The sequence below is a fragment of the Capricornis sumatraensis genome, chromosome 13, assembly GCF_032405125.1.
Source record: "Capricornis sumatraensis isolate serow.1 chromosome 13, serow.2, whole genome shotgun sequence".
Taxonomy (NCBI): Eukaryota; Metazoa; Chordata; class Mammalia; order Artiodactyla; family Bovidae; genus Capricornis; species Capricornis sumatraensis.
In genome coordinates this window covers 54,952,226-54,967,031 of record NC_091081.1, presented here as the reverse complement: position 1 = coordinate 54,967,031, position 14,806 = coordinate 54,952,226, and the positions used below count along the sequence as shown (strand labels likewise).

The 14,806-nt window shown below is 38.4% G+C and overlaps 1 protein-coding gene across 1 annotated transcript in view; it reads right to left on the bottom strand.

The window, feature by feature from the left end:
- The window catches only part of LAMA2 (laminin subunit alpha 2), a 674,179-nt gene that overhangs the window by 411,920 nt on the left and 247,453 nt on the right, over positions 1-14,806 (bottom strand). Inside the window, exons 5-8 of the mRNA XM_068984950.1 lie at positions 14,413-14,592; positions 10,459-10,548; positions 8,430-8,547; positions 893-1,071 (exon numbers count right to left, since the gene is read on the bottom strand). Coding sequence (XP_068841051.1) covers positions 893-1,071; positions 8,430-8,547; positions 10,459-10,548; positions 14,413-14,592 — 567 coding nt within the window. The remainder of the gene's footprint in view (positions 1-892; positions 1,072-8,429; positions 8,548-10,458; positions 10,549-14,412; positions 14,593-14,806) is intronic.

Genomic DNA, 14,806 nt, shown 5'->3' with positions numbered 1-14,806 from the left:
CTTCACAAGAGAGGATACAGAATAGCCAGCAGGCACTTAAAAGAAATTTAATCCAAAAAAACTGCTGTAAATTCATAATAGAAGATGTGCTGTAGCACTCAGTGTTGACAGGACTGACTTAGTGATTGCCTAGTACTGACTTGCCAGACCCATTACACCCACATCCACTAGGATGACTACTTCAAAAAGAGTCAAGACCAAATGTTAGAGAGAGATGGAAGAAGTAGAACTCACATATATTTCTGGTGAACACGTAAAATAGTATCATTAACTTGATGAAACATTGGTAGTATCTTATAAAGCCAAACATACATCTATTCTATGAAACAACTATTATACTCCTAGACATTTACACAAGGTTAATAACACATAAGCACAAAAAGACTCATAAAATTGATTTGCAGGAACTAACCAAAAACTGGAAATGACCCAAATATATAGGAGAATGGATTTAAAATTAAGATACATTCATGCAGAGGGCTACTCCTGAGCATTTTTTAAAAAAGAAATACTATTGGTGTGTACAACATGGGTAAATTTAAACCTGTTACATTGAGTGAAAGGAAGACCAAAATTTTGTGAACTTACGATTTCATTTTTAGAAAATTCACTAAGAGGCAAACTAATTTATGCTCTAAAAATCAGAACAAAGTTTGCCTGGGGGGTAAGGATTGATTCGAATGAGTTACCATGGGACTTTCTGGAGAGATGGAAATATTTTATATCACATCCTCAATGATTTATATCAGCTTCTATTATGAAATATTTCTAGTCACCTTTGAGATTTGAAGTCCAACTATTTAAAGAAGCAATCAAAATTATTTTTCCCTGTTTTACATCTCAGTCTGAAAAATCCAAAATCATACTTCATGAAAGAAAAAGCATACTTTACCCCTTTGGGTCTGAAGAAACCATCAATGCATGTCTCACAGTTTATACCAGCAGTGTTTCGAGTACAATTAATGCACACACCCCCTCCAATGTACTTTCCATGTATATTTAAACTCTGATTTCTTCTGGCAACATTTTCATCATAATAGCATTCTTCAGCTTTCCCATGACAATTGCAGGCTGCATTAGGGAAAAATAAATTCATAAACTTTCAGATATATATAAAAATAAGTTTTGTTACATAAGAGATTTCTATACCATATGGCAAATTATATTATATTATATGAATATACATACAAAGTCAATACAAATATGCCTAGAAAGTACATGAATCTGTTAGATAAATTAATAAATATATGTTAAGGGAAACTAAAACATATAAATTAAACTGAATGGTATGAAATTGCCAATATTTGACTGATTTTATCTTACAAAACCAATATTTCATATAATTCAACCTATAGCTTCCTATTACAACAAACAGATTATTACTTAAGTATGATACTGAATGATTAACATTTGTGTAATCTGTGATGAATAATTACTATATGTGAATCTCTGTATTAGATCCTATGGGTAAAGAAGGATGTTTAGTGTATATACATTTGATCTTTGAATATCACAGGGATTAAGGGTGTCAACCTTTTACACAATTTAAATCTGGAGTATAACTATGCAGTCAGCCCTTCCTGTCCTTGGTTTCTCATCCCCCAATTCGACCAACTGAAGATTGAGTAGTACTGCAGCTCTGTTGTCTGCATTTAGGGAAGAAAACCCACCTATAACTTGTAAAGCAGGCTTAGATATAGTACAGTCAGTAAAGAATCTGCCTGCAATGCAGGAGGCCTGAGTTCAATCCCTATGTCAGGCAGATCATCTAGAGAAGGAAACAGCAACCTTCTCCAGTATTCCTGCCTGGAAAATCCAATGGACAGAGAGGCCTGGCAGGCTACAGTCCTTGGGGTCACAAGAGTCGGACACGACTTACCAACTAAACCATAACTTGTAAAAAGTCACCAAATCAGAATTGTAAGCCAGACTCTGAAATTAGGCTCCAGAGTCTTAGGGTCAATCTCTACCACAATCCCTTCAAGTTATCTAATAAGAGAGAAAAGATGTACAATTAGTGCAAAGTAATCAGGACAAGAGGAGAGCTGTATTGTCCAGTGATGAGATCATGCTATTGTATGCCAGTCTTGGATTTGGGTATCCTCTTTACATTCATGTCCAACTCTTTGTGACCCTATGGATCGTAGCCCACCAGGCTCTTCTGTCCATGGGATTCTTCAGGCGAGAATACTGGAGTAGGTTGCCGTGTCCTCCTCCAGGGGATCTTCCCAACCCAGAGAGTAAACCTGTGTCTCTTAATGTCCCCTTCATTGGCAGATGGATTCTTTACCACTAGTGTCACCTGGAAAGCCCATAAATGTCAGTAGCAGGTTGCAAAAGAGTAGGACACCACTTAGTGACTAAACAACTAATGAGAAGGATTATGAGGTCCTATAGAGAAATCGAGTATATCTACAGATTAAATTCCTGCAAGTACAATTTCTAGTCAGGGGCTAGAATTTTAACTTTAATTAACTTGAAAACTTTCTCTCTAAAAATGCTATATCAGATTACTTTTCCTCCAATAGACATGTTAAAACTGATTCCCACAGCCTCGTCTACACTGTATTATCAACATTTTTAATTCAGCTCCTAGACATAGTAAACATTCAAATATAAATGTTGAGTTAATGAAAGAACATCTTGGTAAGTTTTTAAAAAGTACTTTTATTGTTTTAATGGATACTTCTTTAATCATAAATAAGTGTGACAATTTCTTTATATGGTTATGTCATAGCTTTTTCCTGAGAAATGCCTGTTTCAATCTTAGCTTATTTTTAACAGTTAAAAAAATTCTTATTGCTATGGATGCTTAATACAGTAAAGATATTTTCCCCCTTGTCCGGTTTGTTGCAAACAGCTTCTTCAGTTTGTTGGCTTTTGATTTAGGATATAGCACTGTTGCTGTATTAATGCAGAGTTTCCAAACTTTATTCTAGGGAAGTATATAATCACAAATATAAATCACTAGGCATGATATGCAGTTTTATATCTTTAGGACAATGCACAAGAATTCTTAAAAATCTTACTGTAAAAATATATTGCAAGAAACCATCAAGATTTCTGCTACCAGTGTAACTAGAGAGAAATGCAGAGGAATACAAATTTATTCTCACATTATTTAGAACTTGTATTGCTGACTGTACTTATAACCATGAGCTAAGGCAGGTAAAGACTGATGCTTGAGAAGCATACACTCCACGTATGAGGGCCCCCTGCCTACAGCTCTGGCTGCTGTTGGCAGGTCCTGGACCTGCACATCTTCCATCTAAAACCTCAGAGGACACAGAGAGTACCTACTCACAAACAACCATTTTACACTCTGCCATCAGCAGTTTGTTATTTCATCAAATGTTCATGACACATGATAGAAACTGTTAATACAGGCTTAGCAATGGAATACATACCCCTTGCACTTTATAGATACACCCTGCCTCAAATAAGCTAGATTGATAAAATCCAAATTAAAGTCAAGTGAATTAGAAGGAAATTATTCATTTTATCTTTCTTTCTGGGAGAGATGGGAGGTTGGGCTTCCCTGGTGGTGCAGTGGTAAAGAATTTGCCTCCCAATGCAGAAGACATGGGTTCAATCCTTGGATTGGGAAGATCCCCTGGAGAAGGAAATGGCAACCCACTCCAGTATTCTTGCCTGGAAAATCCCATGGTTAGAAGAACCTAGCAGGCTACAGCCCATGGGGTCACATAGAGTTAGACACAACTTAATACAATCATTGTAGGTTGTGATTAAACAACAACAATTCATTTTATAGAGGGATTTGTCATGCTGCAGAAAGATGTTTCTAAATCTTCAGAGATGACTGCAACATCACTCAGCTTGGAAGCTGAAATTTTCATATAAACTCTTACGAATATATATATCAACAAAAGCATGATATATACAAGGTTTTATGGTTAAAAACCCTATCATTATTTTGTAGATTTTTAAATTTTTTTTCAGTTTGAAAATCCAACCTCCCATCTCTCCCACAGAGAGAGATTAAATTGTTTTATGATAGCAGTATTTTAAAAAATGTATTGAGTGGCAAGTGGAAATTTCCTTTTGTGTTGCTTTGTCTATCCCTACGGCTAATAAGTTGGATCCATCCTTTCCGTTTCTTTGTTTAAAGAGATACATACTAGTGGAGAGTGGTAAAGGGTTTTGCAGATCCACCTAACATTGCTTTATGATAACTGTGTGGCAGAAAGTCAGAGACAACAGGAGGAATCCTTACCCTCAAATGATACTCCCACCTGTAACTGCTGATATTCCAGAAGCAGAAGAGAAATTTATTAAATTTAAGGAAATTTAAGAAGAGATATTCATGGTGTCATTCAGCTTAAACTCAGCCTTAGGAATGAAAGTCTGCTCTCAATTGGGAGAAGTTGTGGAGATCCTGAGGGATCATCAGGAATGGAGTTGGGAGTAGAGGAAAAAAACCAAAAGGTTGGGCATTTGATGCAGTTAAGGTTTACCCCTTTACACCACTGCGTAGTGGGGCCCTATTCCTCCAGATACCTCTCAGAACAATGACTGATTTCTAACCCAAAATATCTTCACAAGCACACAGACACAAATCAAAAAGCGAAAGAGGTAAGCGCAGAAAACTAAGAGACTCAAGACATTAATAGTACATGCAGAATCTTAGGCTTAAAAGATAATGTATAGTTAGGAAATATTTTATGATTAAAGTAATTTTAAGGACCTATCATGTCTGATACATGATACATGACAAATACATTTTATTCAATTCATATATACAGTTGGCATTAGTTTAAAATGTCTGCCAAGCCTGTTTTGGAGGCCATAGATACCTCTGGAACTGAAAAAATGTGATTGGGACTGATTTGCTAAAATACTATTTGAATTCAATTGAATCGGGCTTTCTGGCCAGTTGAGATTTATAGTTCCGCAAAAGTTTTCGTTTTTAGGTCTCATCTTGGCCTGAATAGATCTCCAGAAACAAAGGTTTCTTTAGCATGCCTGTCACCATTATGGGACAGTTGGCAATACTGGACTACAGATGACAATATAAGTCATCTGTTATGTTTCCTGGGTATTTCCCTTCAGGAAAAACTGGACATATGGGTTGTTTTCAAAAATGATAACACTCAATATTAAAGTATAAATGAGTGCTTATTGCACATGTTTTCATAGCCAGTTGTTTTTATGATTTCTCATTACTGGCTCTTTCTTGGTTGTCACTGTCCAATAGTTACTAAATCAGTTCTGTCGCTCAGTCATGTCCGACTCTTTGTGATCCCATGAATTGCAGCACACCAGTCCTCACTGTCCATCACCAACTCCTGGAGTTCACTTAAACTCATGTCCATCAAGTCGGTGATGCCATCCAGCCATCTCATCCTCTGTCGTTCCCTTTTCCTCCTGCCCCCAATCCCTCCCAGCATCAAAGTCGTTTCCAATGAGTCAACTCTTTGCACGAGGTGACCAAAGTACTGGAGTTTCAGCTTTAGCATCATTCATTCCAATAAACATCCAGGAGTGATTTCCCTTAGAATGGACTGGTTAGATCTCCTTGCAGTCCAAGGAACTCTCAAGAGTCTTCTCCAACACCACAGTTCAAAAGCATCAATTCTTTGGGGCTCAGCCTTCTTCACAGTCCAACTGTCACATCCATACATGACCACTGGAAAAACCATAGCCTTGACTAGATGGACCTTTGTTGGCAAAGTAATGTCTCTGCTTTTGAATATGCGATCTAGGTTGGTCATAACTTTCCTTCCAAGGAGTAAGTGTCTTTTAATTTCATGGTGGCAATCACCATCTGCATTGATTTTGGAGCCCCCCAAAATAAATTCTGACACTGTTTCCACTGTTTCCCCATCTATTTCCCATGAAGTGATGGGACCAGATACCATGATCTTCGTTTTCTGAATGTTGGGCTTTAAGCCAACTTTTTCACTCTCCACTTTCACTTTCATCAAGAGACTTTTTAGCTCCTCTTCACTTTCTGCCATAAGGGTGGTGTCATCTGCATATCTGAGGTTATTGATATTTCTCCGGCAGTCTTGATTCCAGATTGTGTTTCTTCCAGCCCAGCGTTTCTCATGATGTACTCTGCATATAAGTTAAATAAGCAGAGTGACAATATACAGCGTTGATATACTCCTTTTCCTTTTTGGAACCAGTCTGTTGTTCCATGTCCAGTTCTAACTGTTGCTTCCTGACCTGCATATAGGTTTCTCGAGAGGCAGGTCAGGTGCTCTGGTATTCCCATCTCTTTCAGAATTTTCCACAGTTCATTCTGATCCACACAGTCAAAGGCTTTGGCATAGTCAATAAAGCAGAAATAGATGTTTTTTTGGAACTCTTTCACTTTTTTGATGATCCATCAGATGTTGGCAATTTGATCTCTGGTTCCTCTACCTTTTCTAAAACCAGCTTGAACATCTGGAAGTTCACGGTTCACGTGTTGCTGAGGCCTGGCTTGAAGAATTTTGAGCATCACTTTACTAGCATGTGAGATGCGTGCAATTGTGTATTAGTTTGAGCATTCTCTGGCATTGCCTTTCTTTGGGATTGGAATGAAAACTGACCTTTTCCAGTCCTGTGGCCACTGCTGAGTTTTCTAAATTTGCTGGCACATTGAGTGCAGCACTTTCACAGCATCATCTTTCAGGATTTGAAGTAGCTCAACTGAGATTCCATCACCTCTACTAGCTTTGTTCATAGTGATGTTTTCTAAGGCCCACTTGATTTCACATTCCAGGATATCTGGCTCTAGGTGAGTGATCACACCATCGTGATTATCTTGGTCGTGAAGATCTTTTTTGTACAGTTCTTCTGTGTATTTTGCCACCTCTTCCTAATATCTTCTGCTTCTGTTAGGTCCCTACCATTTCTGTCCTTTATCGAGCACATCTTTGCATGAAATGTTCCCTTGGTAGCTCTAATTTTCTTGAAGAGATCTCTAGTCTTTCCCATTCTGTTGTTTTCCTCTATTTCTTTCTATTGATCACTGAAGAAGGCTTTCTTATCTCTCCTTGCTATTCTTTGGAACTCTGCATTCAGATGCTTATATCTTTCCTTTCCTCCTTTGCTTTTTGCTTCTCTTCTTTTCACAGCTATTTGTAAGGCCTCCTGAGACAGCCATTTCACTTTTTTGCATTTCTTTTCCATGGGGATGGTCTTGATCCCTGTCTCCTGTACAATGTCATGAACTGTTGTCCATAGTTCATCAGGCACTCTGTGATTGTCACAGACACTATGTCTAATATTAGCATTTTATATTATTATTAATGTGAAACAACACATTGAAAATATTAATGGATTGCTAAAATAGATATTCTTTCTCCACTCATTTGTTTTTTTGCCCTCTCCCAGTTACCTTCTCTCCTATTCTTCACAACTACTGTCCCCAAATCCTACCCTTTAATAAGTATAATTAATCAGTCAGTGGCCTTCTTCTTCCTAGATAATAAAATGAGTCTAAGCTTTAGGGTATGATCTCTCCCCTCTGGTTTTCTCCATTTATTAGATGACAGGTAATCAAAAGCTACTTATTAGGGGAGGAACTATATAAAAGGGGAACAGGCAGAGAATCTGCAGCTATACTGGTTTGATAACCATTTTATAAACATACCTATTTAGAAGGGTAATATCTATATCCAGTCGGTTTTACTGTATGTTTATTTACATTTCTCTCTCCCTCTCTATGTGTATGTGTGTGTGTGTGTGTGTGTGTACTATTACTAAAATAGTAATAATTTGTTACTATTAGTTTAAAATGTCTGCCAAGCCTGTGTTGGAGGCCATAATCACCTCTTGAACTGAAAAAATGTGATTGGGTGATTCACTAAATGTGATTCACTAAAATGGTAATGTTTGAATTCAGTTAGATTGGGCTTTCTGGCTAGTTTAGATTTATAGCTCAGCAGAAGTTCATATGGGGGCTTACCTGGTGGCTTAGATAGTAAACAATCCGCCTGCAATTCAGGAGCCATGGGTTCAATCCCTGGATTAGAAAGATCACCAGCAAAGGAAAATGGCAACCCACTCTAGTATTCTTGCGTGGGAAACCCCATGGACAGAGGAGTCTGGTGGGCTACAGTTCATGGGACCACAAAAGAGTTCGACATGACTGAGTGACTAACACTTTCAGAAGTTCATATATATTATGCTATAAGCTTCAGATTCACCCCTGATAACAGTAAGTGTATATTATGCTTTTATCTACTTCTCATAATTCTCACATAGTGGTAAATTCATAAGTGTTTTGTAAATATTTGTCAAAAAAATAAAATCTTGAAAACTCTAAAACAGGAGAGTAAAAGAGCTTCCAGCTACTGTCTTGAATAAAATGCATATGGATTTGACACATGAGTTCACCTGCAATCAGCATGTGTTTATACCACCTGTGCCCCAGGAAAGGAAGACTTCCACATGGTGTTGGACTGTCTGGAACATACCTTCACATTCAGTTTTGGTCAGAAAAGTGCCTGCTCTCCAAGGTTTCTGATGGAATCCAGGACAGCACTGGTCACAGCTATCACCACACGTGTTATGCTCGCATTCACAGCGGGATTTCTAGTAAAAAAAAAAAAAAAAAAAAAGCAGGGGGCACAGTGGGGAAGCATACTTTCAGCATTCTTTGGAACCATAAATGAAGACAAGAGCAAACATGAAGCCTCTGTACCAAAATCTAAAACTCCTGTCAGTCTGGGAAGGAAGAGGTTCCAGCAGCGGGAGTGATGAATATATTTGATCAACATCAGCTTTGGGAGGGAGGTTCAGGCTGGTACTGGAATCACTGGGCTCAGATGAGCAGAGAATGAAGGCCCAATCAGAAGTGGTCTTGAAGACTAGAATCACTTCTCTAATTCCTGAGATCCACAGGTTTTCTGGGTTGGATGAATCCATTTTAAGGTTTCCATCAAAGTACTATTAACATTGGAAGGACTGATGCTGAAGTGGAAGCTCCAATACTTCGGCCACCTGATCCGAAGAGCTGACTCACTGGAAAAGACCCTGATGCTGGGAAAGATTGAGGGCAGGAGGAGAAGGGGGTGACAGAGGATGAGATGGTTGGATGGCATCACTGACTCAATGGACATGAGTTTGAGCAAGCTCTGGGAGTTGTTGATGGACAGAGAAGCCTGGTGTGCTGCAGTGCATGGTGTTGCAAAGAGTCGGGCATGACTGAACGACTGAAGTGAACTAACTATTAGCATTTAGCACAGGAAGAGGGGAGAGAGTAGACGGCTAGGCATGGAGAGGCAGGGATAGAGCAGAAATCTAATACTCCAAGCCTGAATCCCCTGTCTGCAAGTGTTTTGAGTACAGTCTTATTTCACTGCATGGAACCGTCCTTCCAAGGCTGCTGTGCAGGTTCTCAAATCATGGGAAATACTGCTAATCAGTACATCTGATAGACAGTGCCCACACCCTGCAGAAAACAGGACCTCAACCTTGTGAAGAAAACTATGCCAGGGATTTGAATCTTCCCAGGTAATACATGGATGGAGGAGCCTGGTAGGCTGCAGTCCATGGGGTCGCTGAGGGTCAGACACGACTGAGTGACTTCACTTTCCCTTTTCACTTCCATGCATTGGAGAAGGAAATGGCAACCCACTCCAGTGTTCTTGCCTGGAGAATCCCAGGGACGGGGGAGCCTGGTGGGCTGCCATCTATGGGGTCGCACAGAATCAGACACAACTGAAGCGACTTAGCAGCAGCAGCAGCAGGTAATACTATGACCCATTACTCAGAAAACTAGCTTTGAAAGAAATATCATTTCCTACTACAGTTGTAGTAGGAAAAAGTGTTTACCTAGGTAGCTACATTCACTGATCTCACTATCCAAAATATTTCTACCATACATAAAGTAGATGATTCTGTATTTCACCAGATTGTTTATGCCTGAGAAAAACAGATGCTCATTCATCTTCTTTGCTTAGGTTATGTTCACTTAATACATTGTCATTAATGAAAAATGCAACCCAAAATCATTCCAGCATTTTCTGGCCTGGCGATTTCAAGCTCTCTTGAATACTCTCTTTCACTCTACTCCTTACTGCCCCATCTTACCTCGGTCTCTGGTTCCATGGTCATTTATATTTACTTCCAGGTACATTTTTCATTCGTTTGCATTAATATTTTTTGATGAAAATTCATAAAAGAAACAGGTTGATTGATGACAGGCATTCTCTAAAGCTAAATCATACAGCAGGCTGTCATAGCGAGAGAGGTTTCAAAATAGATAGACTGGTTTGGAGCCTTTTTGGGAAAAAACTAATCTGTTTTCTGATACTGTAATGGCTCCCTTCAAAGTCTATCATCCTAACTGCCAGCTCTATTTCACCCTGGCATGGCTTTCTGTTACACCGTCTAAGTGGGGACCTGACACCCATTCACAGCGTCCCTGTCAGCAGAGCTTCTCGTGAAGCATTTTACAGTTCAGAGCTTCATTTTACCTAAGCAGCCTAAAAATATACATACATTTGTCACTGGATCAAGTGGACAAGCCCTGGCATGGCCGTAGCAGATGCACATCCCTCCAACCGAAATATCCTTGACCGAGTAGTAATACTGCAAAAAGCAATCCAGAGAGAAATCCTGTTAAGACTACTGCAAGGTGGAAGGAGCATTCAGGTAAAAACTTGGCTTTATGCTTCTACCGTTAGTTGGATGCTGTAGAGAACAACTGAAGGCTCACAAGAGTATCCAGTAACTCCTCACATTGAAACCATGGCCCAGGGGGAGAATGCCTCTATAGTTTATGTTAGGTGGGCATTTTAGAAATTTATTTCCCACAACAACATAAAGTGCTGCACTGTATGCAAACTCCATACTGGAGCATTTATTATCGAAAGCAAACTGTTATGGGGTGGAGGAAACAAGGACAATAATTATTCATAAAATCTGAAAGACAGAAAACCTCTTTTAGAATCATTTTAGGAATGCCAGTGTTCATGAATCATATGCAGACTTCTACTTAATGAATTTGAAAAGAATCAACAAATGTAAGGGAAATGGTGCTCATGAGGACACATTTCTTAAGCATATCAAGAAGCACATGAAAAGTAATTAACTACAAGACTAGTTTAATATAATGCAAGGAGCGAACTAGATGTGCAGAACACTATTTCTTCATTATTATGTTAAAATGTCCATGCAATTACCTTCCTGTTTAGGTTACCATAGGACTGCCTCAAATTATTTTCATCTACCTAGCTATTTTTGAAAGGTTACTCATAATTTATACAACTGGACAATTAAAAAAAATTAACTAATTTGTATATCACAAGTTATAGTTAGTTGTGAAAGTACTTCACATTATCTTATGGAATCCAAATAGCCATCACAGTGGTAGATAGTTCGATTATTCCAATTATTTATACTAAACACACACACACATATTTAGTGAGAATAAATAAATGGATACAAATCTGAGTTCCCTGACTACAAATTCTCTTTTCTAATTTACTTCTTTTTTAAACATTTTTTCTTTTTGTTTTTGCTGTTTATATACAGTATCTTTTATAATATTTTGTGTTACTTTATCTTACTTGATATACTTATACCTCACACTATTGTAATTTGCAATGAAGTTTAGATTTAATTTAGACGTTAGACTCTGCTTTTCACTAACTTCATCACCTAATAATACAGATACAAACAGGCACAGTTGCTCAGAAAGCTGATACAGAAGTTTTGTAGATGTTTTTAAAACTGCAACATTTGCTTTAAATATAAATGTGTAATGCTTCATTTCTAAGTCATGAAGAAGAGTTAAAATTCAATATTCTATTTTTATATATTTAAATTTATATGTAGGGTTTACAGAACTTGAGTACTTTCAAAAAATATAATTATATGTTGAACTTTACTGCACTATTTTAAAGGTTCATATACAGTGAAGTTACAAATAATAGATGTGCACCCCAACACCCTCTCTGCCTTCAGCAAAAGATGATAAAAGGAACATGTTTACTTCCATTGATTTCTTTTTCTTTGATAGATATACTGTCAGGAAAGATTAAATTTCACTTCAAAATTATTCAGTCTTCCTTGGTGTGTATTTTTAAGTCATGGCAAAATTATAATTAAAAGTGATTTTTTAATAAGTGAAGAATCTAAACTTTACTATAAAATAATGATGACTTTTGCAGAAGACAATTTGCAACAGACTGAAATATAACACAAGTCAAAAGTATTTCAGGTTTGGAAAGGGCACTAAAACATCCAACATGTGTTGTATGAGGACATAAGACTTTAAAAGTTATTTTGTAATGATGGAGAAGTTAGGTGTGAGGAAGTTAAGCAATGAGAAAATGTATGAGGAGTCCTCACATATTTGTGAAAAGCACTGCCCTTCAATATTCAGTCTGTAGGGTCAGCACTTTGCTAACTGGTGGCAACAGTTGAACCCCAGTAGGGTCATTGTGGAACAATGTTTTGTCTCACAATCTCAGTTTCTCCCTACAATCCTCTTTTCTCCTTTGCTTCTAGTCACACAGTAGATATTCTGTTTGCATGTATCTGATTTATGGATTTACTACTGAACTGAGTCTCTAGCTAATACTGTCTTGGTTGTATACATGCATAAAAGGGAGATGACATAAACCAGGGAACCTGGCAGGACATGGATAGGAGGAATCATAGTTATGACTCATAGCAACCTGAGCTATAAAGAAAGCTGAGCGCCGAAGAATTGATGCTTTTGAACTGTGGTGTTGGAGAAGACTCTTGAGAGTCCCTTGGACTGCAAGGAGATCCAACCAGTCCATCCTAAAGGAAATCAGCCCTGAATATTCATTGGAAGGACTGATGCTAAAGCTGAAACTCCAATACTTTGGCCACCTGATGCAAAGAGTTGACTCATTGGAAAAGATCCTGATACTAGGAAAGATTGAGGGCAGGAGGAGAATGGGATGACAGAGGATGAGATGGATGGATGACATCACAGACTCAATGGACATGAGTTTGGGTGGACTCCGGGAGTTGATGATGGACAGGGAGGCCTGGAGTGGTGCAGGTCATGGGGTTGCAAAGAGTCAGACATGACTGGGCGACTTAACTAAACTGCCTGAAACTGGGCAGATCATCTATGTCATAATCTCTCAAATTTCTGATTGAAAATAACACCTCTACTAGCTTCTGTTTCCACTGACATGTTGAAAGGATGCTATAACCATTTTTTTCCCTGATATTCAATTCATAAAGGAAAATAAAAGTGTATACAATCAGTTTTTTCCCTAATATTTGTATTCTTTAGAACTAGAAGTGCATTGTGATTCATTAAAGAAGAATGAAACTAAATTATTTATTTAGATAAAATGGTCCATGGACCAGTGCCATCCATATCACCTGCAAAATTGTTAGAACTGCTGTTTCTCAGTTCTGTCCTAGATCTACTGAATTCAAATCTGCATATCTACAACATCACCAGTTAATTCCATGCATATTAAAGTTTATCAGGATGTGATGTGGTGTGAGTGTCTGCCTGTGTGTGTATATGTACTGAGTCATGATATAAAATGCATTTCTTAGTGTGGGTTACAAGCCCACAAGACCAATTATAATAGTACTACAGATAACCCAAGGTGTGGAAAAAACTAACTTTGTCCTCAAAATCAAGAGAATAAACTAGGCAGTATGAGCTCCACTGTACCAAGAGGAAACTAAAGTTTAGAAATGTTACAAAGTTTGATATTTGTTACACATCTAATAAGTGGCCCAGAGGTTGGATTTAAACAAAGGAAGGTCCATGAAATTTTAAAGTCTTTCATTCCCCCACTGAAAACTATTTTTAAAAACTATTTAAAAGACTATTATGGAGAAGGAAATGCCACCCCACTCCATTATTATTGCCTTGGAAATCCCATGGACAGAGGAGCCTGGTGGGCTACAGTCTGTGGGGTTCAAAGAGTCAGACATGACTGAGGGAGGAACAGGCGCTCCCCAGGGCCCCAGAGTTTTTGATGGCAGAACCAAGGACTGTGGCTGAGGACTCCCAGCTCCCAGGCCTCTCTCACCTGATACGAGCATGCAAAACTAGAATCTAAATTACGCCTGATGGCTTTCCTGGCGGCTCAGTGGTAAAGAATCTCCAGTCTGGGAAGACCCCACGTGGCAGAGCAGCTGAGCCCATGCATCACAGCCACTGGGCCAGTGCTCTAGAGCCTGGAAGCCGCAACTACTGAGGTCTGTGGGCACCAGAGCCCGTGCTCTGGAACAAGAGGAGCCACCGTGGTGAGAAGTCTACGCCCTGCTACTAGAGAGTAACCCCTGCTCGTGGCAACTAGAGAAAAGTCCACGCAGCATGAAGACCCTGCACAACTATAAATGAATAAAATCATTTAAAAAATTTAAAAAAACCTATTTAACAGACAATTAAAACAATAGGCCCAATATTATTCATAGATTCCAATATGATTCCTCATAACTTACTCTTCGCGTGACAATGGGGTCAATTTCTCTTGGGTCTTTGTGAGCGAACATCATCAAATCGGCATTCAAGGTGCGGATCCTCTGAAACCTCAGGCGAATATAACGAGCAGAGGTAAATTCTAGCAGTTCAGGAGAAGGATCATCAGCACTCGGTCTCCCATTGATCAAAGAAATATGAATCTACACAATTTGGGAAATAATTTAACAATTAAGGTTACCAAGACTTACATATCTGGTTTTATTTAACTTTTCTTAGACAAATAGTCAAGCTCCCCTTCTCTCAGTTAGGCAGATACAGGTTCATATTTACTAGAATGCAGTGAAGTAATTGAGAAATATTATGAACGTACATGTACCTGCAATTTATTTGTTTCTATTTCAGGCATTTTCTATA